At 58.0% G+C, this 21,745-nt stretch overlaps 1 protein-coding gene across 9 annotated transcripts in view; it reads left to right on the forward strand.

Moving 5' to 3' along the window:
• Positions 1-21,745, forward strand: part of LOC144933057 (homeobox protein cut-like 1) — a 198,265-nt gene that overhangs the window by 80,698 nt on the left and 95,822 nt on the right. For 7 of the 9 annotated variants that reach the window (XM_078857540.1, XM_078857546.1, XM_078857547.1 and 4 more), the window contains exon 3: positions 4,717-4,764. The exons of the other annotated variants lie outside the window; for them this stretch is intronic. In XM_078857540.1, the coding sequence (XP_078713666.1) occupies positions 4,717-4,764 (48 nt within the window). The remainder of the gene's footprint in view (positions 1-4,716; positions 4,765-21,745) is intronic. 9 annotated transcript variants of the gene reach the window in all.

Genomic DNA, 21,745 nt, shown 5'->3' on the forward strand with positions numbered 1-21,745 from the left:
GCAAGGCCGTCCTTTGATCCGCGTGCGAGAGAGTGCGTCCGTGCGCGTGCGTGATAGTCGGGTGGGGAGCGGTGGCACCACGCTCCGATTCCCACTCACGGCCAATGCCCAGTGACGATTGTCTGAGCCGGTCCTGGGCCCTCCCCTAGGTCGACTCAGCCTCAAATGAGTACCTGGTGCGGTGTGTAAACATCGCAACTGGGGAGACGAAGGCGGCCGGGCGTGGTGCTGGCCACCCACGCACCTCTCGTGTGCCGTGCCGGCCTTCATAGGCGCTGCCCGCTCGTGGCACTTGCCCCAAACAGCCCGTGAAGGCTACCCGGGGGATCTTTGTCTTTGAAGTTGGGTGGAATCCGCCGTACGGACTCCCCAAGGTGAGAGACGCGGCCGTAAACCCCGACGATGTTGCTCTCCTCCCCTGTGGGAGGGCGATGCAAATCACTGGAAACTTGATACACGTCGCTTGCCCTGCAGGCGCAGGCAACCGTCGTGTGGACCGCGGTCGCGTGGGGCGGCGGTTGCTGCTGCTGTTGCTGCCGCGGCGTGAGCTTGTTACGCGTGTACTACGTGTGCATGTGTACTACGTGTGCATGTGTACTACGTGTGCATGTGTACTACGTGTGCATGTGTGCAGGTGTGCGCGCACACGTGGCGAGCGGCGGCACGGTGGTTGGCGCGCTGCGCTACGAACCTGGCGACCCCGGTTGCATTCCCGCTCACGGCCGATAACAGGGGGCGAATATTTGAACCGCTACTGGGCCCCCTCTAGGTCGACTCAGACTCAAATGAGCACCTGGTGCAATGTGTAAGCATTGCCACAAGGGAGACACAGGTGGCTGGACGTGGTGCTGGCCACGCACCCCCTCGTAGGCACATCAAATGTTTTTGTTCTAGACTCGGTTGTGGTACAGAGAGTGTTTGATTCGCCCTTGAAAACTGCTGCCAACACAACCCCATAAGTGTTTGTTTTGTTTGTACTGTATACCTGTGTGTGCGCGTGAGAGGGGGGAGCGGTGGCGTAGCGATTAACACGCTGCACTGCGAAATCGGCGACCTGGGTTTGATTCCTGGCAACGCAGCGAACGTCGGGAATGAGTTTCCATCATAACTTGCCCTGGTCCAGCCGTGTGTAAACCCGAGTGCTCGGTGCTGCGTCTAAATACGAGCACTGGGGATATAAAGGCAGCCGGGCATGGGTGCTGGTTTACACACACGCATCCCCTTGCACACCTGAACGGGCGCCCGCAAGCAGCACTTGCCACGCGCGGCCATACGTGGGGTGGGGAACTTTAGCTTTGCATTATGGAATACTCGTGTCGTCCCCTCTACCGTGAATGTTATTGTGCAGGAAAGCCTCACTGAGACGGACTCAGGACTCAGGACTCATTCGGGTGCCTGGCCCGTTCCACCGTTAACAATTTGGGATGGTGGTGAACGCTCACAAGCGCTGCGGAGAAAGATTCGAGAATCCGTTTACCGTCAGCCAGCCACCTCGCAGCCAGCCCTGTCACCTGGCAGCACCTGGTTGGAATTTCACTCCTAGGCCGAGCGACCAGGCTCATACCTGCTTAGCTTCCGACTTCCCGATGTGGCCGGGGTGCATGCAGGGTAGTGCGGTGGGTGGTACGTGTGGCGTAGAAGCGGTACCGCCGTGCCTACCCATCTACCTAACCACCCACTCACCCATCTACCCACCCACCCACTCACCCATCTACCCACCCACCCACTTACCCACCCACCCACCCACTTACCCACCCACCCACCCACTTACCCACCCACCCACCCACTTACCCACCCAGCCACATACCCACCCACCCACTTACCCACCCACCTACCCACCCACCTACCCACTTACCCACCCACCCACATACCCACCCACCCACTTACCCACCTACCCACTTACCCACCCACCCACCCACTTACCCACCCACCCACCTACCCACCCACCTACCTACCGCAATGCCATTCGTTACCTAGCGCAGGGACTGTATACCCACATTTATAAATTTATTTTGAAACCGCCTGTCGCCTATCGCGACGAGCCGGTTGGCGGTGGATTTTTTTTTAAGGGGGGGAGGGAGGGGTGGTGGCAGGGTGGGGGAATGGTGGTGGTGGCTGGGTGGGGGTTGGCCAGTGGGAGGCCGGCTGGGATGGCAGTCACAGCCCACATGCCCGCAGGTGATCGGCAGCGCACACAAAGTGGCATGAAATTTCATCCCTCGTCTGAGTGGGTGGAGGGGGGGAAATGGGGGGGGGGGGGAGTGGTGGGGGGAGGGAGGGAGGGAGGAAGAGCGGGGGACATGGAGAATGAGACCACCCCCGTCGTCAGCTGCACGGTGACGGGGAGACGAGCGTGACGTCCAGACGTGGAGAGACGTAGATGCAGACAGCGCGTGGAGGACTCGGCAGGGGAGCAGGCAGGCAGGGCACAGGCAGGGCACAGGCAGGCAGGCACGCGCAGATGTAGATAGACGCGGACATGGAGACTGGGACAGGCAGACAGTGACAGACATGGTCAGACAGACCTTCAGACAGACACACACGTAGAGGCTTTACATAGCGCCTTAACCAAGGCAGTCAGACAGCCACAGACAAGCAAATAGAGACGGACACAAGGGCAAACTCACGTAGACACAAACGCACACGGCACGTGCACCGAGTCGTGCCGTGTGAGAATCGATCGTGTGCGACTTGTGGAAGTCGGCAACGCAACAGGCACGGTGCAGATGTTTACCCTCGCGCGATCGGGGACGGGCGGAACGGTGCGAACGTTGACGTTGCGGAGACGGGACGGGGGTTCTCGCAAGGAACAACGCGTTCGGGAGGAAGTGGGTGGCCCATGACAATTGCTGGAAGCCTAACGTAGTAAACAGTCGGACATAGGGACACAAACAAGGCTTTGGGGCGAGTGCTGTTGGCGAGCACCTGCATGGAGACACACGCATTATGGATACGCATCGAGACACAGGCACAATAGACACGTACATGTACATTGATGGACAGGCATACGAGCAGATACTATGAGACACAGCTAAATGGACAAATAAACTGGTAGATTGATGATAAACAGACGTACTGGCAGATATGAGACGTTTACATCCAGACATAGAGTAATAATAAGCAGGGTTGACACACACACACACCTCATTTTATTTTCTAAAATAGGGCAGCCGCCCCCCCCCCACCCTCCTTTCCCAGAAAGGTGGCATGTGGGGCACGAGGTGTAGAATCCTGACCGCGTATTTAGGAATGGCCGCGGGAGGGAGTTAAAACCACATGCCCCCCCCCCCCGCCCGGCCCCCCCCCCCAATAATCTATACTCCACCGCGTACTTCAGTGGAAAGCGTAGTAGCGTGGTGCGGCATCACTCGATCCTGGCGTTGGTGGTGGGGGGGGGGGCACTTCTCACCTCCTCCACGACACGGGATACCGGCGGGATCTCCGACGTCGCCGCTGTTTGTTGGTCAAAACAAAAACAACACGGCCGCACGTAAGCGAGCGTTACGCGGGCGGTCGGCCTGGGCCCCCCCCCCCCCCCCCCCACGGTGCGAGGAACGATGAAATGGAACCGGCAACTGGCAACCGCCGACTCTCCCGTGTCCAATTTCCACGATCCCTTAGTCGACCGGCGGCGTCTGCGTTCCTCCTGCGGGTCCGCGGGGCCTGGCGCGGTCGGGGTTCGGGCTCGCGTTGTGGTTGTGTCTGATTAGGCGAGCGTGGTTCGCGTTAGAGGGGAAGTGTTGTTGTATACCACAGTCGGCGTGGGCACCCCCCGTCAAATTCCATCAGCCCCCCCCCCCTGCCACCCCATCCGCCACCACCCCTCCTTCTACTCTGTGAAGCTGCTCCACCTGTGCGCTCCATAGCTACGCCGCCACACCTGTGCAAATCCGCGCCATTACCGCAGGCTTTTCTTTGGGACAGATTTTGTCTTTTCTTCCCTTGCACGGCAAATGGACATCTGTGAAAAAAAGAGCTTTATAGCTCGCCGGATTCCGCTAGTTAAAAAAAAAATACTCCGACTCTGCGATGTGTTGCTCGCAGCCGGGCAGACAGACAACGGCAAAATTATTTAAGCTGCTGTGGGCTCGTCTGCACCCAACATCGTTCCGTGATGCACAAGCGACGTCGCGGGGCCCCAAGCAGATGTCCATCCTTTCTGCCTCACAAGAAGAGTCTGCCTTCCTCATCTCATCCGCACCACGTGTTCCACCAGCACGACGCAGATCAAAAACACTCCCGGTCACCTCGCATTGCCTCCGTTTCGGATTTCCCTCCCATCGTCGTCTTCTTCGCCCTTGCTCAGCAACTGTTTTAAAAAATAAGACAGAGAAGCTAGTGGTGGTACGCTCCCCTGTCCGCCTGCCGAATGAGTCCTTGGAGGAGCCGGATTTGGCCGCGTTAAAAGAAAAACCTTTAGAGAGGTTCCCCTCCCCCCCTCTTCATCACGAAGTTGGTGGTGACAAAGCTAAGTCTCGAGAAGCAGCTGCTTACAACGACCGGGCTTGATGTGAGGGCACTGGGATTTGAACCCAGGCGGCCGCCAGCCGTCGACGGCACGAGCGCGATGCGCACTCTCTTGCCGCCCGAATCGCGATGGCGCCGTTGAAGGACCCCCGTTCCGAAGAGACCGCCTCTGCTGCGTTGCCCGCTCACGGTTTCCGCGCGCTTTCTCTTTCTCTCCCCCCCCCCCCTCTCCTCTCCGTCTCCCTGCAGGACCTGAAGAGGCTGGTGGCCCCGCTGCTGAAAAGTTTCCAGGCCGAGGTGAGCGCGAGGGCGTCATTAGATTGCGCGGGCGACGCGCGTACACGTACACGCGCGTCGTCCCGACGTCCGGTTGGCGCCCGGCGCTCGGGAGCCAATCCGCGCGGCGCTGCCCGTTTCCGCTGGCCGACCGAGTCTCGCGTGCCGCGCTGCAGCAGAGTGGGTAGGCCCTGGGACGATTGAAGCGACACGGCGAATCGGCACGATTGAGGGCCGGTGACGTGATTCACGGATTCATTAATGCATCTTGTTTTTTTTCGTTTCTCTTGTATTTCCTTTTTGCTGTGTTCCATTTGTACAGTTTCGTTGTTGTTGTTGTTGTGCGCTTCCTTGATTGTTTCGCTTGTTACCGTATTGCCCATTTTGGCCCGGTCGCCGTCAGAAGAGAGCCTCTCGCACGAGCGAGAGGGTCACGGGCCTGATGCGAATACCGCGACTCGCCTTTGCCGAATAACGACAACAACAGTAACAATAAAACGCAGCGACAGGCGTAGGATTTGTCACGGGTAGACATTTTTTAAAATCAAATCATCATCAGCCATGATCTATCCACTGCTGGGTGAAGGCCCTCCTCAAGCCGTCACCATGCCACAGTCCATCTCGCTCTTACCCCGTTGCAAGTCCGGCGCAGCCGGATTGCTCGAACGTGGGGATCGAGTGTCGCAAAGTCGCCCCTTTTTTGTTGCATTCGGTTTGTTGTCGTTCCCCCGTCCCACACATCTGATTAGCACGGTCGACTACATTCGGTTGCGAAGGAAGTTCAACGGCACACGCGCGTACGTACGCGAAACAAGAACGGCCGAAAGAATACAAACCACCTGGCGGGGTTCGGAGCGTGATCATGCTCCGTGATTTATCGGCGTGCTGGCCCGCGTTCGTCTTCACCGTCGCCGCCACGATCATCGTCCTCGTCGTTGTCATCGTTATCAAGCGCCCTCCGGCTACGCGCGTCGTCCGCTCATCTCCCACGGGAGCCAGCCTGTTTGGCCGGCCCCGTTTGGCCGGCCCAGTTTGGCCGGCTCTCTCTCTCTCTCTCTCCCTTCTCTCGCTCACGCTGGGCTAGCGGATTATCCTGGTGGGGTGGCGCGGGGCAGCAGCAGTACGACAAATCAAAAGCGATCCTTGCCGCTGGTCTCCCGAGGGACGCACGGCCCGGCGACCCCCTGCACTCCCAGGGGTTATTGATCGACCTCGCGCGGCCCTTCCGGAGGGGGGGGGGGGGGCGGGGTCGGGGGGGGGCAGCGGCTCACGACGATCCCAACTCGCCCGCGTCAGCAAAGCACGGGTGGGGTGGGGCTTTAAAACGTCGTGGCCGGCGTGACGAGCCGAGCCCAGGTGACCACCTGACCGCCGCCATCATCGTCCCCGGCGTCTCGTACCGCGGCGTTCCCTCCGACGATCCCGGTCGGCTCGCCTCGCCGGGTTTCCGCCGGGCTGGATTTTTGCCCGAGCATTGGAGGCGGCGGCGGCGTCGGCGTTATCCCCGCTGCGTGAGCGCTAAACGTTCGGTTAAGGCCCCCGCTTTGAATTTAAAGGAGCCGTAATTGGCGAGAGCGAAACTTTGATTAGTGCCAATATCCGCGTGGCCGGCGCCCGCTTGATGCCGGATAATGATGCCCGATGCCAGGGCGGAGCGTGGAGCCCCCCCATATGCGCGCGGTAATTTGGCGCCGCTGTGAAAATTTATGTTGTTAATTACCGAGGGGGTTTGGGGAGCCAGTGCGCGCAGAGCGGGAGCAGGCTTCATTAGGCTCAGCCCTTTCCATTCACGGCCGATGGGCGCAATTCAAAAACAAATTACGCCCCGCGCGTGCGTTTGCACATGCACGGGTACGCGGCGCGTGCGCGGTGCGCGTTTGCCCCCCCCCCCCCCCCCCCCCGCGTGCTGCGTTCGCACGGTGGTTCCCTCCGTATACGACGCGCGTAGCGTGTGCCGCGGCGTTCATCCGACCCTGTAACGTCATTCTGCGGGGTGGGCGCGGTGTCTTGTCCGCTGCGTCACCTCTTGTGGTGGAACAGCCCAGGTGCGGTATCGACACGCGGATGATGGGGGAACAAAAAAAAAAACGGGGTCGTCGCACGGGGAGCACGACGTTTTGTTCCGTGTGGCGTTTAAAAAAACGGCGGCGGGATGCAATTGCTTTGTACGACATCGCTAAGAATTGCTGCTTTAATGCCCGATCTTTTGTTACTTTTTTTTTTATTTTCAATGTAATTGAACGGACTTGTTGTTTTGCCAGTTGCCGCTCGGTCCGGTTTCAGCGCCGTGTGCGGTGCGAGTCGCGCTGCCCGCGAGGCGGTAGAGTTGCAGAGTCGCCGGGGTTTGGATGACACGCGGCGGCCTTGGCCAATGGGAAACGAAGGCCTGGCGACGCAAACGGAGCAGCAAAACAGCATCGCAGGACATGAGAGGTTAATCATTATCGTACACTGCTTGCCCTGGGGGGCCGAGGGGTCGGGGACGGGGGGCGCAGTGGTTAGCACACGGCACTACGAACCCCGGTGACCCGAGCTCGATTGTGGGTCGTGGTGAACATCAGAGGCGAGCCGAATCTGAACCGGTTCTTAGCCACCACCCCACTTTTTTCACCAACTCGCACTGACCGGTATGGTGAAATATGGTTAAACAACCCCGATGACCGACACAGAGTGTAGGCAGGCCTTTATCTAGTCAGCGGATTGGCAAAGGGCTGAAAGTAGCGTTTAAATATGACGCGCAGCCCGTTAAATTTCAGTGTGGTGATCTTGACCTGACTATTATTTGCTCCCTGTTATCATCTGCACCTCCGATTGGCACGGTTGGTCACGTACGGTGCGAAAGAAGTTGAAACGTACGTACGTGTACATCGACCGTCGCTGGTCACCTTTACATCGAACTATTTTTATTTTCTCTCCCCGGTTTGAATAAAATAAAGTACACCGCTAAGATGTCAAACTAGACACACAAATGGAATCTGCGGAAAGCAGATTTTTCGTTCAGGTTTTCGGCGCTTGGGTGTTGCCATGGGCAACGGTGAAAATGACCTCATTTCAACCAATCGGAGCCAACGGACGGTCGGGCAGACGTACGGATGGACAGACAGGCGGAAGGATACCTTGCCACGTGATACGCAAGTTGTACACGTGGGACCGTTTGGGGGGTGCAGATAGCGGCGGGCGGGGGGGGGGGCTTTTAGTCCAAATCAGGAGCGTTCTGGACACCTCCGCACTTAGTTGTGGGAAAACTCGACAGCTCTTTTGAAAAAAAAAAATCAACAAAAGAAGGAAAATGTAATAACGAACCCGCGCAAGGAGGTACGACGGCTCTGGCTCGCAGCAGGCTGCTGCTGTTTGGGGAGGGGGTGAGGGTCTCGTACAAAGAAAATTACAAAATTCACCTTTGGAGTCTGAGCGCGTTGGGGGGGGGGGGGGTCTCGTGGCTCGTGGGGGGGGGGGGTGGGGGGCGCCCTCGGCGTGTTTCTGCCGAATCCCCGACGAGGGCCGTTGATCCGCCGCCGTCCGTGCGGCGTAACGCAAAGTTGAACATCTCCCCACGCCTTCGGCTTTCGTGGCCCGACCTCGAATCATGATCGTCTGTCGTGCGGTTTTAACTCTCCATCCAACACACAACCGGTATAGTGCTGTACTAGTTAGCGAATTGGCACGTTCTGTTTACGTGACAAACCTTACTGATTGGCTGTGTCGGGGTGGTGGCGGGTTTAACGACACATTTATACATTTGCGCGATCGAACCCAAAAAAACCTCTTATGGATGATATTGCTCGTGAAAGCTCTACTACGTGTTAAGCTGATCGGCACGTTTCATTGACGCGCCACATTTTACCAATTGGCTGCGTCGGGTGGCGATGGTGGGTTGACGACACGTTTATATCTACATGGTTCTGACCCCAAAAAATTAAATAAACCCTCATCGCGAAGTTCTGAATTCATTTGCGCGCTCGACTCAGCGACGTTTAAAAATGGGCAGAGGCGGGTTAAAAGTGGGGGGGGGGGGTTGGGGCTGGGGGAGGTTGGGTTAAAGTGGGGGGGTTGGGGTCGGGGTTGGGGGAGGTTGGGTTGAAGTGGGGGGGTTGGGGTTGGGGGAGGTTGGGTTAAAGTGGGGGGGTTGGGGTTGGGGGAGGTTGGGTTAAAGTGGGGGGGTTGGGGTTGGGGTTGGGGGAGGTTGGGTTAAAGTGGGGGGGTTGGGGGAGGTTGGGTTAAAGTGGGGGGGTTGGGGTTGGGGTTGGGGGAGGTTGGGTTAAAGTGGGGGGGTTGGGGTCGGGGTTGGGGGAGGTTGGGTTGAAGTGGGGGGGTTGGGGTCGGGGGAGGTTGGGTTAAAGTGGGGGGGTTGGGGTTGGGGTTGGGGGAGGTTGGGTTAAAGTGGGGGGGTTGGGGTCGGGGGAGGTTGGGTTAAAGTGGGGGGGTTGGGGTTGGGGGAGGTTGGGTTAAAGTGGGGGGGTTGGGGTCGGGGTTGGGGGAGGTTGGGTTGAAGTGGGGGGGGTTGGGGTTGGGGGAGGTTGGGTTAAAGTGGGGGGGTTGGGGTCGGGGAGGTTGGGTTAAAGTGGGGGGGTTGGGGCTGGGGGAGGTTGGGTTAAAGTGGGGGGGTTGGGGTCGGGGTTGGGGGAGGTTGGGTTGAAGTGGGGGGGTTGGGGTTGGGGGAGGTTGGGTTAAAGTGGGGGGGTTGGGGTTGGGGGAGGTTGGGTTAAAGTGGGGGGGTTGGGGTTGGGGTTGGGGGAGGTTGGGTTAAAGTGGGGGGGTTGGGGGAGGTTGGGTTAAAGTGGGGGGGTTGGGGTTGGGGTTGGGGGAGGTTGGGTTAAAGTGGGGGGGTTGGGGTCGGGGTTGGGGGAGGTTGGGTTGAAGTGGGGGGGTTGGGGTCGGGGGAGGTTGGGTTAAAGTGGGGGGGTTGGGGTTGGGGTTGGGGGAGGTTGGGTTAAAGTGGGGGGGTTTGGGTCGGGGGAGGTTGGGTTAAAGTGGGGGGGTTGGGGTTGGGGTTGGGGGAGGTTGGGTTAAAGTGGGGGGGTTGGGGTCGGGGTTGGGGGAGGTTGGGTTGAAGTGGGGGGGGTTGGGGTTGGGGGAGGTTGGGTTAAAGTGGGGGGGTTGGGGTCGGGGGAGGTTGGGTTAAAGTGGGGGGGTTGGGGTTGGGGTTGGGGGAGGTTGGGTTAAAGTGGGGGGGTTGGGGTCGGGGTTGGGGGAGGTTGGGTTGAAGTGGGGGGGGTTGGGGTTGGGGGAGGTTGGGTTAAAGTGGGGGGGTTGGGGTCGGGGGAGGTTGGGTTAAAGTGGGGGGGTTGGGGTTGGGGTTGGGGGAGGTTGGGTTAAAGTGGGGGGGTTGGGGTCGGGGGAGGTTGGGTTAAAGTGGGGGGGTTGGGGTTGGGGTTGGGGGAGGTTGGGTTAAAGTGGGGGGGTTGGGGTTGGGGGAGGTTGGGTTAAAGTGGGGGGGTTGGGGTCGGGGGAGGTTGGGTTAAAGTGGGGGGGTTGGGGTTGGGGGAGGTTGGGTTAAAGTGGGGGGGTTGGGGTCGGGGGAGGTTGGGTTAAAGTGGGGGGGTTGGGGTTGGGGGAGGTTGGGTTAAAGTGGGGGGGTTGGGGTCGGGGGAGGTTGGGTTAAAGTGGGGGGGTTGGGGTTGGGGTTGGGGGAGGTTGGGTTAAAGTGGGGGGGTTGGGGTTGGGGGAGGTTGGGTTAAAGTGGGGGGGTTGGGGTTGGGGCTGGGGGAGGCTGGGAGGTGGTTTGCTTCCTTCCCGCTGGGCTTGGAACCCGGCCGCCGCGTCGTCGTTTGCGTACTTGCGGCGCGGAGCGAAACATTTTTTTAACTGCTGGTAGTTTGATGCGTTACGTTTTGAATTGATTAAGGGAACGAAAAAATGCAAACGACAGAAGGGGCGTGTGTGCAAATGTGCAAAATTTATTGGAGCGTGAGGGTGACTAGAAGAAGGCAGCGGGGGGGGGGAGAGTGGGGATCAGGAAGGCAGGCACGCAACAAAGACAAAGATCCCCCCGTATAGCCTCAGCGAAATGTTGTGGCAAGTGCTGTTAGAGATTAGCACCTATAAAGGCCGGCACGGCACACGAGGAGTTGGGTGGCCAGCACCGCGCCCGGCAGCCTTTGTCTCTCGAGTGGCGATGTTTCCACACCGCACCAGGTACTCATTTGAGGCCGAGTCAACCTAGAGAAGGCCCAGGATCGATTCCGACAATCATCACTGGTGTTTGTGTTGGTCGTGAGCGGGAATCGAACTCGGCTCGCCGGGTTCGTGGGGTAGCGTGCTAACCGCTACACGAACGCTCCCATGAACACAGACACAAGGAGAGACACGGAACAGACACACTGACTCGCACAGATGCAGAGGCACGCACACTTAAACGTACGTACACAAAAACAAACAGATGCAAACACAGAGACACACACAAGACTCGCACACAGACATCGACACACAAAACGGATACGCACAACGACACACACAGACGCAACAGGGAGAGAGACCGCGCAAATTTAAGGGGACAGAACAAAAATAAGGGGCTTAGCACAGAGACATAAAAAGGGACACGTGGAAAGCATGGGAGATGGAGGTTAAGATCAAGGGGGCGGCGTGGAACGGGGATGGAGACAGGGAGAGAGATGGAGGGAAGGGAATGGGGAGGGGGGAGATGGAGGGAGAGAGATGGAGAGGGTGGAGAGGGAGGGAGAGAGTGAGAGAGGGAGGGAGGGGGGAGGGAGAGACATGGCAGAAGGACAGAAGAGTGATAATGTTTTGTGACGGAGGAGAGAATTGGCCGATCTGTATGCCGCCCGCCCTTGCATTCCTTCCATCGGCCTCTCCTTATCCATTATTCCTCGTCTTATCACGTGCTTTACATGCAAATAACCATGGCCAGTGATAAACCAAACACCATCAATTTTCCTACGGCTTTCAGAGTGGGTGGGGAGGGGAGGTGGGGGGGAGGGGAGATGGGGGGGAGGAGGTGGGGGGTTGCATGCATGCGTGTGTGCGCGTGCATGCGCGTGCGTGTGTGCGCGCGCGCCTGCATCATCAGCATGCGTGCATGGATGTGAGTGCGTGTGCATGTCTCGAGTGTGCGGCGCACACGTGTTTGCGTGTGCGTGCGTGCGTGTGGCCTGGGGGTGGCGGGGTGAGGCGGGGGGTTTGTAGGGAGGAGGAGGGTGAGGCGGGGGGCCTGTGCAGGCGAGGGCCGGGTAGGGTGCTGAGCGGGTTAAGTTGAGAGCCCTGCTCGCCACAAAGGTGATTTGGTCATTGTCCCAATACGCACGGACTCGCCCAGCTGTGACCGAGTCATTTGCTTTTCATCCTTCCCGCCAGCGGCTGACAGACCGAGAATGAAAATGAAAACTTAAACAAAGGAATTAGGAGAGTGGGGGGGGGGGGAATCATCAGAGGAGATTCCGATTTTTTTCTTTTCCCGTGAACTTTGCCACGGTTGTGAGAGCGGCCTCTTCCCCCCCCCCTTGCCCCCCCCCCCCCCCCGATCTGTGCAAGCCCAAAAGCATTTTCTGAATTAACGTTAAGAGTAATTTACCTAATGATTAGGAGGATTAGGCGTCATTATGCAGTAATGACTGACATTAGGTCGGATTTGCTGATCGCGGCACTGTTGAGACACGGCTGTGGCGCCTCGTCTCCTGATTTACCGTGCCGCCCCGTGCCCTCTCCGCGTCGCCCTCTCGGCTTAACGCGGCTAAGCCGTTGCCACCGCCGCCGCCGCCACCACCACCACCACTGCCGTCGCTATTTCCCTCGATAGAACGTTTTCCCATGACGATTTGTCGTCTTTTTTTATTATTATTCTTCGTTTGACATGTTTTTTTAGTGTTTCGTGGCTTGGTGGGGGGGGGGCGCCCTCGGCGTGTTTCTGTCGAATCTCAACACAAATGGGGGGAGGGTGGGTGGGGGTGGGGGCAGCCTTTTGTGCACCCCATTCACGCAGGTGCACGGGAAAATTATAAAAACCATAAACACATTTTTTAAATAACCCCGCCCATAACGATTGAAAGGAAGACGTACATCGATGGCGTTTAAAAAGGCCTTTTTAATCGTCCCCACAGAAACGTTTTCGATGGCGATGATGGCCGAGCGTGTCCCTTTGCTCGCTCTCCCACGAGTTCCCGTGTTGTCCCGCGCATCGTTGGGCACCGGGCACGTGGGAACGAAACTTGGGACATCGCGCCACCGAACGACGATGTGGTACGACCGGAAAACCTGTACCCATGCGGATACAAAACGTGCCATGGAGTCACACGCCCTGATCTGCTTGAGGCAGCTGCCTACTACACTGGTTGCTCTGTGCCCAGGTGGGCCTCGTAGGTGACTCGCACGCGGATTGTACACGGCTCGCGTGTGGATCGCGTGTGGCTCGTACACGCGCCTCGCACACGGGGTCCCGTGTAGAGCGGCGGAGCGCGCTTTCCCACGGCGCCGAGCAGATTAAACGTCTTTCACCTCCCGCGCGAATTATTCGATATTTTGTCTGTGGTTTCTTAGGGTCCAACGACAACGCCTGCGGATTAGAGATCCAAATGAAGGCGCCGCAGTAAGAAGTTGAAGAGGCGGAGCGAGCGCCGGTGTTAGGGGGGAGGCACGGCGTCTCCGCCTCCCCCCTTCCCCAGTTCTCTGTCCAAGGGTTAGGACCAGACGGTCTGAGCTGCTTCCATCTCCATCTGACCCCACTGGCTGCCCTCTTGACCTCACCCCCCACCCCCCCAACCTCCCCCGCTGCGCACCACGATGAGGAGAGGAGGCGATTGCGGTGGCCCCCGCACGCCGCTCTTCCTCAACGGTGTTCTTTTTTAGGTGACCCCAGCCACCGTCGTGTGGGTTTTGATGAGGGCCTCAATGTCAACTAAGTCTGTGGTGGCACCTACGTACGTTTAGAGCTTTCCATGCAAGTCTGTGGGTCTCAGTGTGAGTGTGGCCACTATATGCCTGAAGATCCGATTGAAATCCCTAAGCAGTTATAAGTGACTCAGAATTGTGCGCAGTTGCGTATACAGTACACGACTTCCCTGAAGGCAAACACCTTCAGCGAGCGCGATGCCGATCACACGGTTCGAATTCGACCCTCGATCGACGGCTGCGCCATCACCACACACGCGTCGAATAAAAAGCAAGGGACAAGTCCTCACTTACTAACAACTCCTCTATCATTTTTCATTGCTGGAGGGGTTTCCCTCCCTACCTGAAAATCCTAGCTCCACCATTGCCTCAATGTGAGTGTGGTCCCTATATGCCTCTATGAAGTTGTGGAAAATCACCACAAATACACCCCAACTCATCAAATCTCGGAGGCTAAGCAGGTCTGGACATCTGTGAAACTACTGGACATTTGTGAAAAATAGCTTTCTAGCTCATCGCATTCTTCCAGTATGAAAAAAATTTGATTCCGATTCTGATAGTACTTGGATGGGAGACCCACCGGGGCTTTGCCAGGTGTTGTAGGCGTGGGGCAAGCGAGATGAGGCCAGGAGACGGCAGCGCGTGCCAGCGGTCGGTGGCATGCAGCTCCACGCCGAACCCCTTAATTCGTAAACAATTTCGTTATAATGTAATTGGTGTGATTAGCTATAATCTTTCACGACGGGACGGAGGTGGGGGTGGGGGGTCGGGGTGGGACGAGACTGGATGCAGCGGGGAGTGTTCACGGCACCGGCTGAGCCGGAGTTCCATCCAGGGTGCGGGTGGCGGCATCACGTGGCCTGCCGTCCACTTGAGCCGAGTGGGGCGATCATGGATGGGGCCGGGGCGGCCTGGCGAGGCTGATTATCCCCAGTGGCTGAGCCGGGCCACGGAGGCTGCGAGGATGTAATTTGGCCGCGTGGAATCCGCTGGGGTTGTCCATGGTGGCGACACGCCCCCCACCCCCTCCTCTTCCCCCCCCCAGCCCCGCTCTCCATCTCCCCACCACTCTGAGCCCAGCCCGGCGCGCGTTTCCCCCAAACAAGCGGGCGGCATTGGCGACCACCGTGCAGCTCCAAGCCCAACCCCCACGCCCCCCTCGTTCCAAACACACCCCCCCTACCCTCATCCCACTCTTCCTCCTCCTCCTCCCTCTCCCTCTCCTCCTCCCACTCCCCAGCTCGCCTCTGTCTCATTTCGTCGTCCTGACGTCTCGTGTCATGGTCGGGCGACGTGAGCGATGGCTTGTGAAGGGCCCCCTCCGTCTTATCGCCCTCCTCCTCCTCTTCCCCCGTGCGTGCGCACGTGGGTTAGGAGCTTCCATGCCCAACCCTCCTGCTCCTCCCTCCCACTCCTCCCTGCTGCTCCTCCGTCCCCTCTGCATCTACCTAACTGCTCCCACCCTCCCTCGCACCCACCTCTCCTCCACCACCCCCTCCCCTCTCCCCACCTCTTGTGATTTTTTCCTTTGCTCCTTTAACACTTGCCACTCCGACCCCCCTCCCCCCCCGTGCCCGCCGCCTGTCTGGCTGCTCGGGGCTCGGAGCGATCGCGATGAGCTCGCGACGACGTCCTCGCGAGCCAGCGGAGAGCGGCTGGTGGGCGCAGTGCGAGGAGCAGGAGACTGGGCTCGCCCGAGGGGCGTGATGTGGCTGCTGCACCGGCGGACGAGCGAGCCGCCAGAGAGGGTGGTGCCAGAGGCAGTGGGCGAGCGAAGGGTTAAACCGGGGAACGGTTGCAGGACACGCTTGCGTGAGCCCATCGCAGAAGGAATCTCGGCAGAGAATGAGGGGGGATGGTGGCTTCTCGCTCGCTCGCTCTCTCTCGCTTGTCTCTCCTCCGAAGGCCCCCTTTTCCTCCCTCTCTCTCTCTCTCGCTCGCTCTCTCCCCACCCATGTCTCTCCGGTTCTGTGTTGCGTGTGCGTATCTTGTCCGTCTGTATGAATGTCTGTGTGCTCATGCTCTCTCTCCAGTCCGGGTCTCCATCCGACTATCTCAATATCTTTCGCTCCCCGTCTCTCCATTTTTCTGCGTGTCTCTATTTGTTTCTCTGTTTCTGTCTGACTCGATCTACTCTCTCTCGCTCGCTCGTTCTCTCGCTCTTGCTCTCTCTCTCCCTCCAGCCCCACCACCACCACACTCCAGCCCCCTCTCCCCGCTGTTCCCCCCCCCCAACCCCATACTTGCACAATTCCCTTCCCTGCTCTTATTGACGGCCAGCGAAATGGGATCTGATGGCAGTGTGATAGCAATAATGCAGCGCCGTTGGCCGCTCCATTCTCACCACTCCACCGCTGTTGTGAGCCGCCGCCAACAAAGACTGCCGCCTTCCCTTATTTTTAACCATACATTTATTTACCTTAACGCGCGCGCACACACACACAACAATATATATACTCGCTCGCTGTCTCCTAAAACATCTTGAGAGTTTGCAAGAGTTGCGCGACTGCTGTGCTGCTGCTGCTGCTATATTTGGCCCGATGCAACGGCTGCACGATACAAAACTCCGCACCTCTCTTCTCCGGCTGCATTTCCGAGGAGGACGCATGGGGTCACAAACGGCGCTGTGTCTGTGTGTGTGTCTGCGCGTGTCTGTCTGTGTGTGTGTCTGTCTGTGTGTGTGTCTGTGCGCGTGTCTGTTTGTGTGCGTCGTGTGGTACTGTGGCGATTAGCGCGCCGCGCTACGAACCCGGTGACCCGGAGTTAGATTCCTGCTAACGGCCAACAACGGCGATGATTATCTGAACCGGTTTCTTGGGCCCTCCCCGAGGTCCACTCGGCTTCAAATGAGTATCTGGTGCGGCCGCGGCATGGTTCTGGCCACCCACCCCCTCGTGCGCTGCGTCGGCCTTCATAGGTGCAGCTCGCGAACAGCACTTACCCCAATAGCCTGTTGAAGGCTATACGGTGTGGTGTCTTTGTGTTTGTGTGTGTTTGTGTGTGTGTGTCTTTGTGTTTGTGTGTTTGTGTGTGTGTCTTTGTCTGTGTTAGTGTGTTTGTGTGTGTGTGTGTGTGTGTCTTTGTGTGTGTGTTTGTGTGTGTGTCTTTGTGTGTGTGTGTTTGTGTGTGGAGAGGCAGTGTAGTGGTGAGCGCACACTGGCGCTACGGACCCCGCAGAGACCCGAGTTGACTTTCCAAGCCACGGCTAGCATCAGTGGCGAGTGAAATCCACCAGGCCCCTCCCGTAGGTCGACCCAGCCTTAAACGAGTCGCTGGTGCGCCGCGTGCACATCATCGGCGCTGGGGAGAGAAAGAGGTGGCAGGCGAGGTGCACTCCCTCACCTCCCTCACCCCCCCTCGTTCCGGCCGAAATAGCCGCTCGCCGAATAGCACTTTGTCCCAACGGTCTGCTGAATGCTGCATGGGGCATCTTTGCCTTGGCTTTTATTTCTGTGCGTGTGTGTGTGAGAGAGTGTGTCTCTCTGTGCTGCAAGATCTCTTTGCATGGATGAAATCAAACTGGTTTATCCAGACCGTTTCCTCAAAAACATTTCTCAAAAATTCACCAAGCCCACCCCTCCGCCCTCTCTAGTGGATTGAAATATGTTTCCCCCCCCCCCCCTCGTTGCACTGCGCGAGGTGAAACTCGTCCTACGTGGCTTCTTTTTGCTCGAGATGGTCTTCGCTGAACTGGGTTTTTTTTGTGTTTATGTAAAACAGATGCTGCGTGCGTGCCTCAAAATGGTTTTGATGCGTTTAACAAGCCCGCCCGCCCGCCTTGCTCACAACCATATTGCCGCTCCTGGTAACGCATTACAGTATTACATGGCCCCCTGTATTTCCTCTCGCTTTCCTCCTTCCCGGCTGTGTCCATTCTTTATTTTACGGTCTTCAGTTGTTTGTTGTTGTTTTTTTGTGCACCCCGCACCCGTCATTTTTCCTGTATTGCTGTAAGCCGCTATCTCGCGGTAAACGGATTATGACCCGGAGTAATTTGTAAACGGGTGAGAGGTTTTTCTGCGTTATGATGAGGCATGGCTGACCATTCTGGCTGAGCCCCCCACAACACCCCCCCCCCCCCACAACATCCATCCTGCAGCTTCTATCGCTCACCCACGACATCGCACCCTCTCACCGGGCCATCCCCGGGCCAGAATTTCCTGTTATTCCCTAGGCCTGTAACGATTTGCACGCCCGCCACCTCGCAATGTCCCTCGCCGCTCTACCAGTTAATGTTACCGTGGCGAACGCGGCCGGCGCCTCCGGTGGATGCCGGCAAACGAGCGAACCGCCGATTGCCTACGGACGCATACGAACCGAACGTCGATGCGCGATCCGGTGCCCGTAATCTCGAGCGCGAGAGGGTTTCAACCGCGGTCGACAATCCCACCGCGCGCCTGCTTTACAACCGGCGTTGGCACGGCTCGGCGCGGCGCGAGTGAACTGCGCGTGGCTTTTGGCCAGGCATCGCGCTTTCTCGGTGAATTTGGCCGCGCTCCCTCCCTCAATTATCGCTTTTCGTTGTTGGAAACGAGGATTATTTGCCCGCCGCGCAGTTGCCCTCAGTGTGACGCGTTCCGCGGTTATCGCCGTTCGCGTTTTGCGCCCGTGGCGTTGCGCGAGCGTTTCTGCCGTCGTCGGGAATTGCACGAATCGTGAGTCCTTAATTGTGGGTGGCGTCGTGACCCCCCACCCCTTGCCATTACCGGTACCCACTCGCCGCACACCGCCGGCAAATGAGACGTCACGACTCGGGCACTGCGCCGTCCCCGACGAGAGAGCGAGGCGGAGGAGAGGAGAGAGAGAAAGAGCGACTGAGTGCTGAGCAAATTACAGAATGAAACACGTGTGTATGTGTATATATATAATATCTTTTTGGTTTAAAAAGTCGCAGAGCAATAGAGCGAGCGAGCAAAAGCAAAACAAACGAGCGCATCGTGCGTTTGATTGGCGGAAACAAACGCTCGAGCGACGCCCGGACGGCTCTTCACACTTCGGCACGCCCGCCCAGGAGACGTTTTCACTCGCGGCCTGATTAAATTAAAAACAACACGGACTTTACGCGCGATTGGGCAGCGACTGCCATGTATAATCCTTAATATTAAAATGACAGGCGCTCTATCAATGCGCCGCAATTACATTTCGTGCGAGCATAAACGGGGTATTTGTGTGTACAGTTTATTTATATTACGATCTTGCACGCGGGGGCATTGCGTCGGAGAGGCTCTCTCTCTCTGCGTCGAAATAAATAATGGCCACGCATTTTGAGCTAAACGTTAACCCACTAGGCGACGAAGGGATGGAAGCATGCGGCTTCGTGACTCTCGACGTCCACCACTACCACCCCCCCCCCTTCCAACGCCCCCCCCCCCCTAAAAATGTGGAGCAGGCGACTTTGCTGTGAGTGTGAATCTGATTCGTGAGCATCGAACTCGGCAGAGGCGACGGGCTCCGTTACACAGAGCCCTAGCGCACTCTACCAGGCTGTGCATTAGCCCTGCCCGTTTCTGCAGGTTGGTGTCACTGCACCACTGGCCTCTCCAACACAAGCCCGTGCCGCTGCCAGCGCTAACACTTCTCTACCGGCCTGTGCCACGACTGGCACTAATCTCTACCAGCCTGTGCCGCTACCGGCGCTACGAAGACGTCTCCAATAAGTTGGGTCGTTTCTTGCGCTTGCTAGCGGAGGGCCAGCGAGTGGGCCTGCTGGAGGCCGCACACTCGATAAAACGGGGGGGTGGTGGGAGATAGAAAACACTGGGCACAAGATCGCAGTCAGAAGAGGAACATCTGACAAAGCGACGTGATACGCGCGAGCCTTGCGAGTGCCGCGTTGCCGCCGTCAAACGTTGCTCGGCTTGTCCAAACGGCACGGGGTTTTAAAGTCGCATCGCAGGACGACCGGCAGATGTTCCCGGACAAGCAGCTACCTCGTCACGGGGAAACGATGCCAGGGCAAACCCGGGACGGGTGGCAACTCGAGCGGGGGGACGGCTGGCCCGGGCGGCCTTGACAAATATCGCCACCCGCCCCCGCCGGTCTGGTTGGCCGCGGGTGGGAATCGGATCGCGAGTCCACCGGTGTGAAGCCCCCCCCTCCCCCCCCCCCAAGTGTGCTAACTGCTGCGCCGCCACCCCCGTTAGCGAGCACTTTGGTAAAGCCCTGTCCCTGCCTGTCACAGCCCGGTGGTGGCCCTTGACCAGGAGGGAAACTCAGGAGGGTTCAGGTCGAAAGGGAATGTTTTAGTGCACATTACTGCAATCTTAAGGTCGATTTCTGGGATCGCAGTGGAGTGCGTAAACCCGTTATGGCACCACACTCCCCTCCCGGACGGACAGACACACAGACACACACAGACACACGTGCACACCAGTAGACACACACACACACAGACTAGCAGACACACAGACAGACGATACATGCAGACAAACAGCTAGCCAGGCAGGCAGGTTGATCCACACACACACAGACTAGCAGACACACACAGACACACATACAGACAGTAGACACACACACAGACTCGTAGACACGCAGACAGACAAGCAGACGGGCACAAACAGACGCACGCCCAGGTAGACACACACACACACGCAGACGGACACGCGGACACAGGACGCACGGCCCATCGTCCGTGTCATTCAGGCAGATCAACAGGAATGGCAGGCAGGCAGGCAGACGAGACAGGTAGAGCACTGGGTCAGGTTGCACTGCACCAGAGGTTTGCTTGACGTGCCGTGCAGCTTCTTTGCTATTTTGCCGCACTTGGCTTTGTTTTTGTCAAGGCTGAATGCTTTTTTTCCTTCCCCGTGTGGTGCGCGCGCGGGAGGGAGAGCGAGCGTGAGCGCGCGTGTGCGCGTGTGTTTTATCATTTTATTTATTTATTTTAAGCAGCCATTAATTTGTTGTCGAGGACTTGAAGGAGGCACGGAAAAGCCCTCACCGAGTGGCTATCGCAGTGCCCCGGGGTAACGGGAGAGTGGGAGTGGGAGAGAGAGAGAGGGGGAGAGTGGGGGGAGAGAGGCAACGACGTTAAAAGGGAGAAGTGAGAGGCTTCAGAGGAACAAAAAACATGCTGATATTTTACATTGATGGATCATTTAGATGAAAGGAATGCGGAGCTGTATTGGGGCCGATGCTTTGTTTGGGAGGATTCCAGATTTTGGCGTCGCTGGTTTGGAATAAAAAGTTCCAGAAGCGAGGCACCATCGCGAGACCGTGACAGCAGAGGTCGCAACCGGGTACCCGATACCCGTACCCTACCGGATACCCGGCTACCCGTACCCGGCTGGGTACGGGTACCCGTTTGCGACCCTGGTGCGGCCGGGTACGGGTACGGGTAAGGAATCAAAACCCGTTTGCGACCTCTGCGTGACAGGATGGTGATGGGCATGGGGAGGCCTTCATCCAGCAGTGGATTGACTGTGGCTGTAGATGACGATGGTTGATGATTACAGTCCTGAACGATTACACAAATCTATCCGATTGCCAGTTCATACTTAAACGAACGTCGCAGTCTGCCGCTCGACTTTACAAAGAGAGCCCCCCCCCCCCCCAGTAACGCCACCCCCCCCCTCTGCACCGCTGACGAGCACCCGAATTTTCTCCCATTGCCGGAGAAACCGACGTTTGTCTTCTTGGCCTGCTGGGAGCAAAACGTCGGCCATCGTGCCAAACAACCCGAGAAGACGCATCAGAGAGCTGGGTTTTTAAAAAATCTATTTGCGCGGGCGTCGTCGCATTGTAACAGAAGCGGCGCGAGTAATTTTCTTTTTTAAATGTCTCTCTTTCTCTGGAGTCTGATGACACAGTCATGAAGAGGCACGCGGAAAGCGCCGCAGCGCTTGGGCCCACGACAATTTCCAGCTCCGAGCTGCATGCGTCGCCTGCGTGTTCACGCTCGTGCCGCCGAGTCGGGAGTTAATAGACATGTCAGTCCACTGTGCGCAGACGTATTCCGGTGTACGGCACGCCGGTGCCCCTGTAGGTCTCTCAAACCGAGCTTGTAATGACTTTGCCCGATTCAAGCGAGCGCGGCAGCGGACCGGGGACAGCCGCAGACGCGAGTGTCGCTCGTTCTTCTCTGCTGCCCCCCGTAGTCTGGAAATGCCCCCCACCCTCCCATTTTCACGTAATTTTCACCTTTATTTAAGGCCTCAATCTC

Source organism: Lampetra fluviatilis, chromosome 6 (assembly GCF_964198595.1).
Source record: "Lampetra fluviatilis chromosome 6, kcLamFluv1.1, whole genome shotgun sequence".
NCBI classification, from domain to species: Eukaryota; Metazoa; Chordata; class Hyperoartia; order Petromyzontiformes; family Petromyzontidae; genus Lampetra; species Lampetra fluviatilis.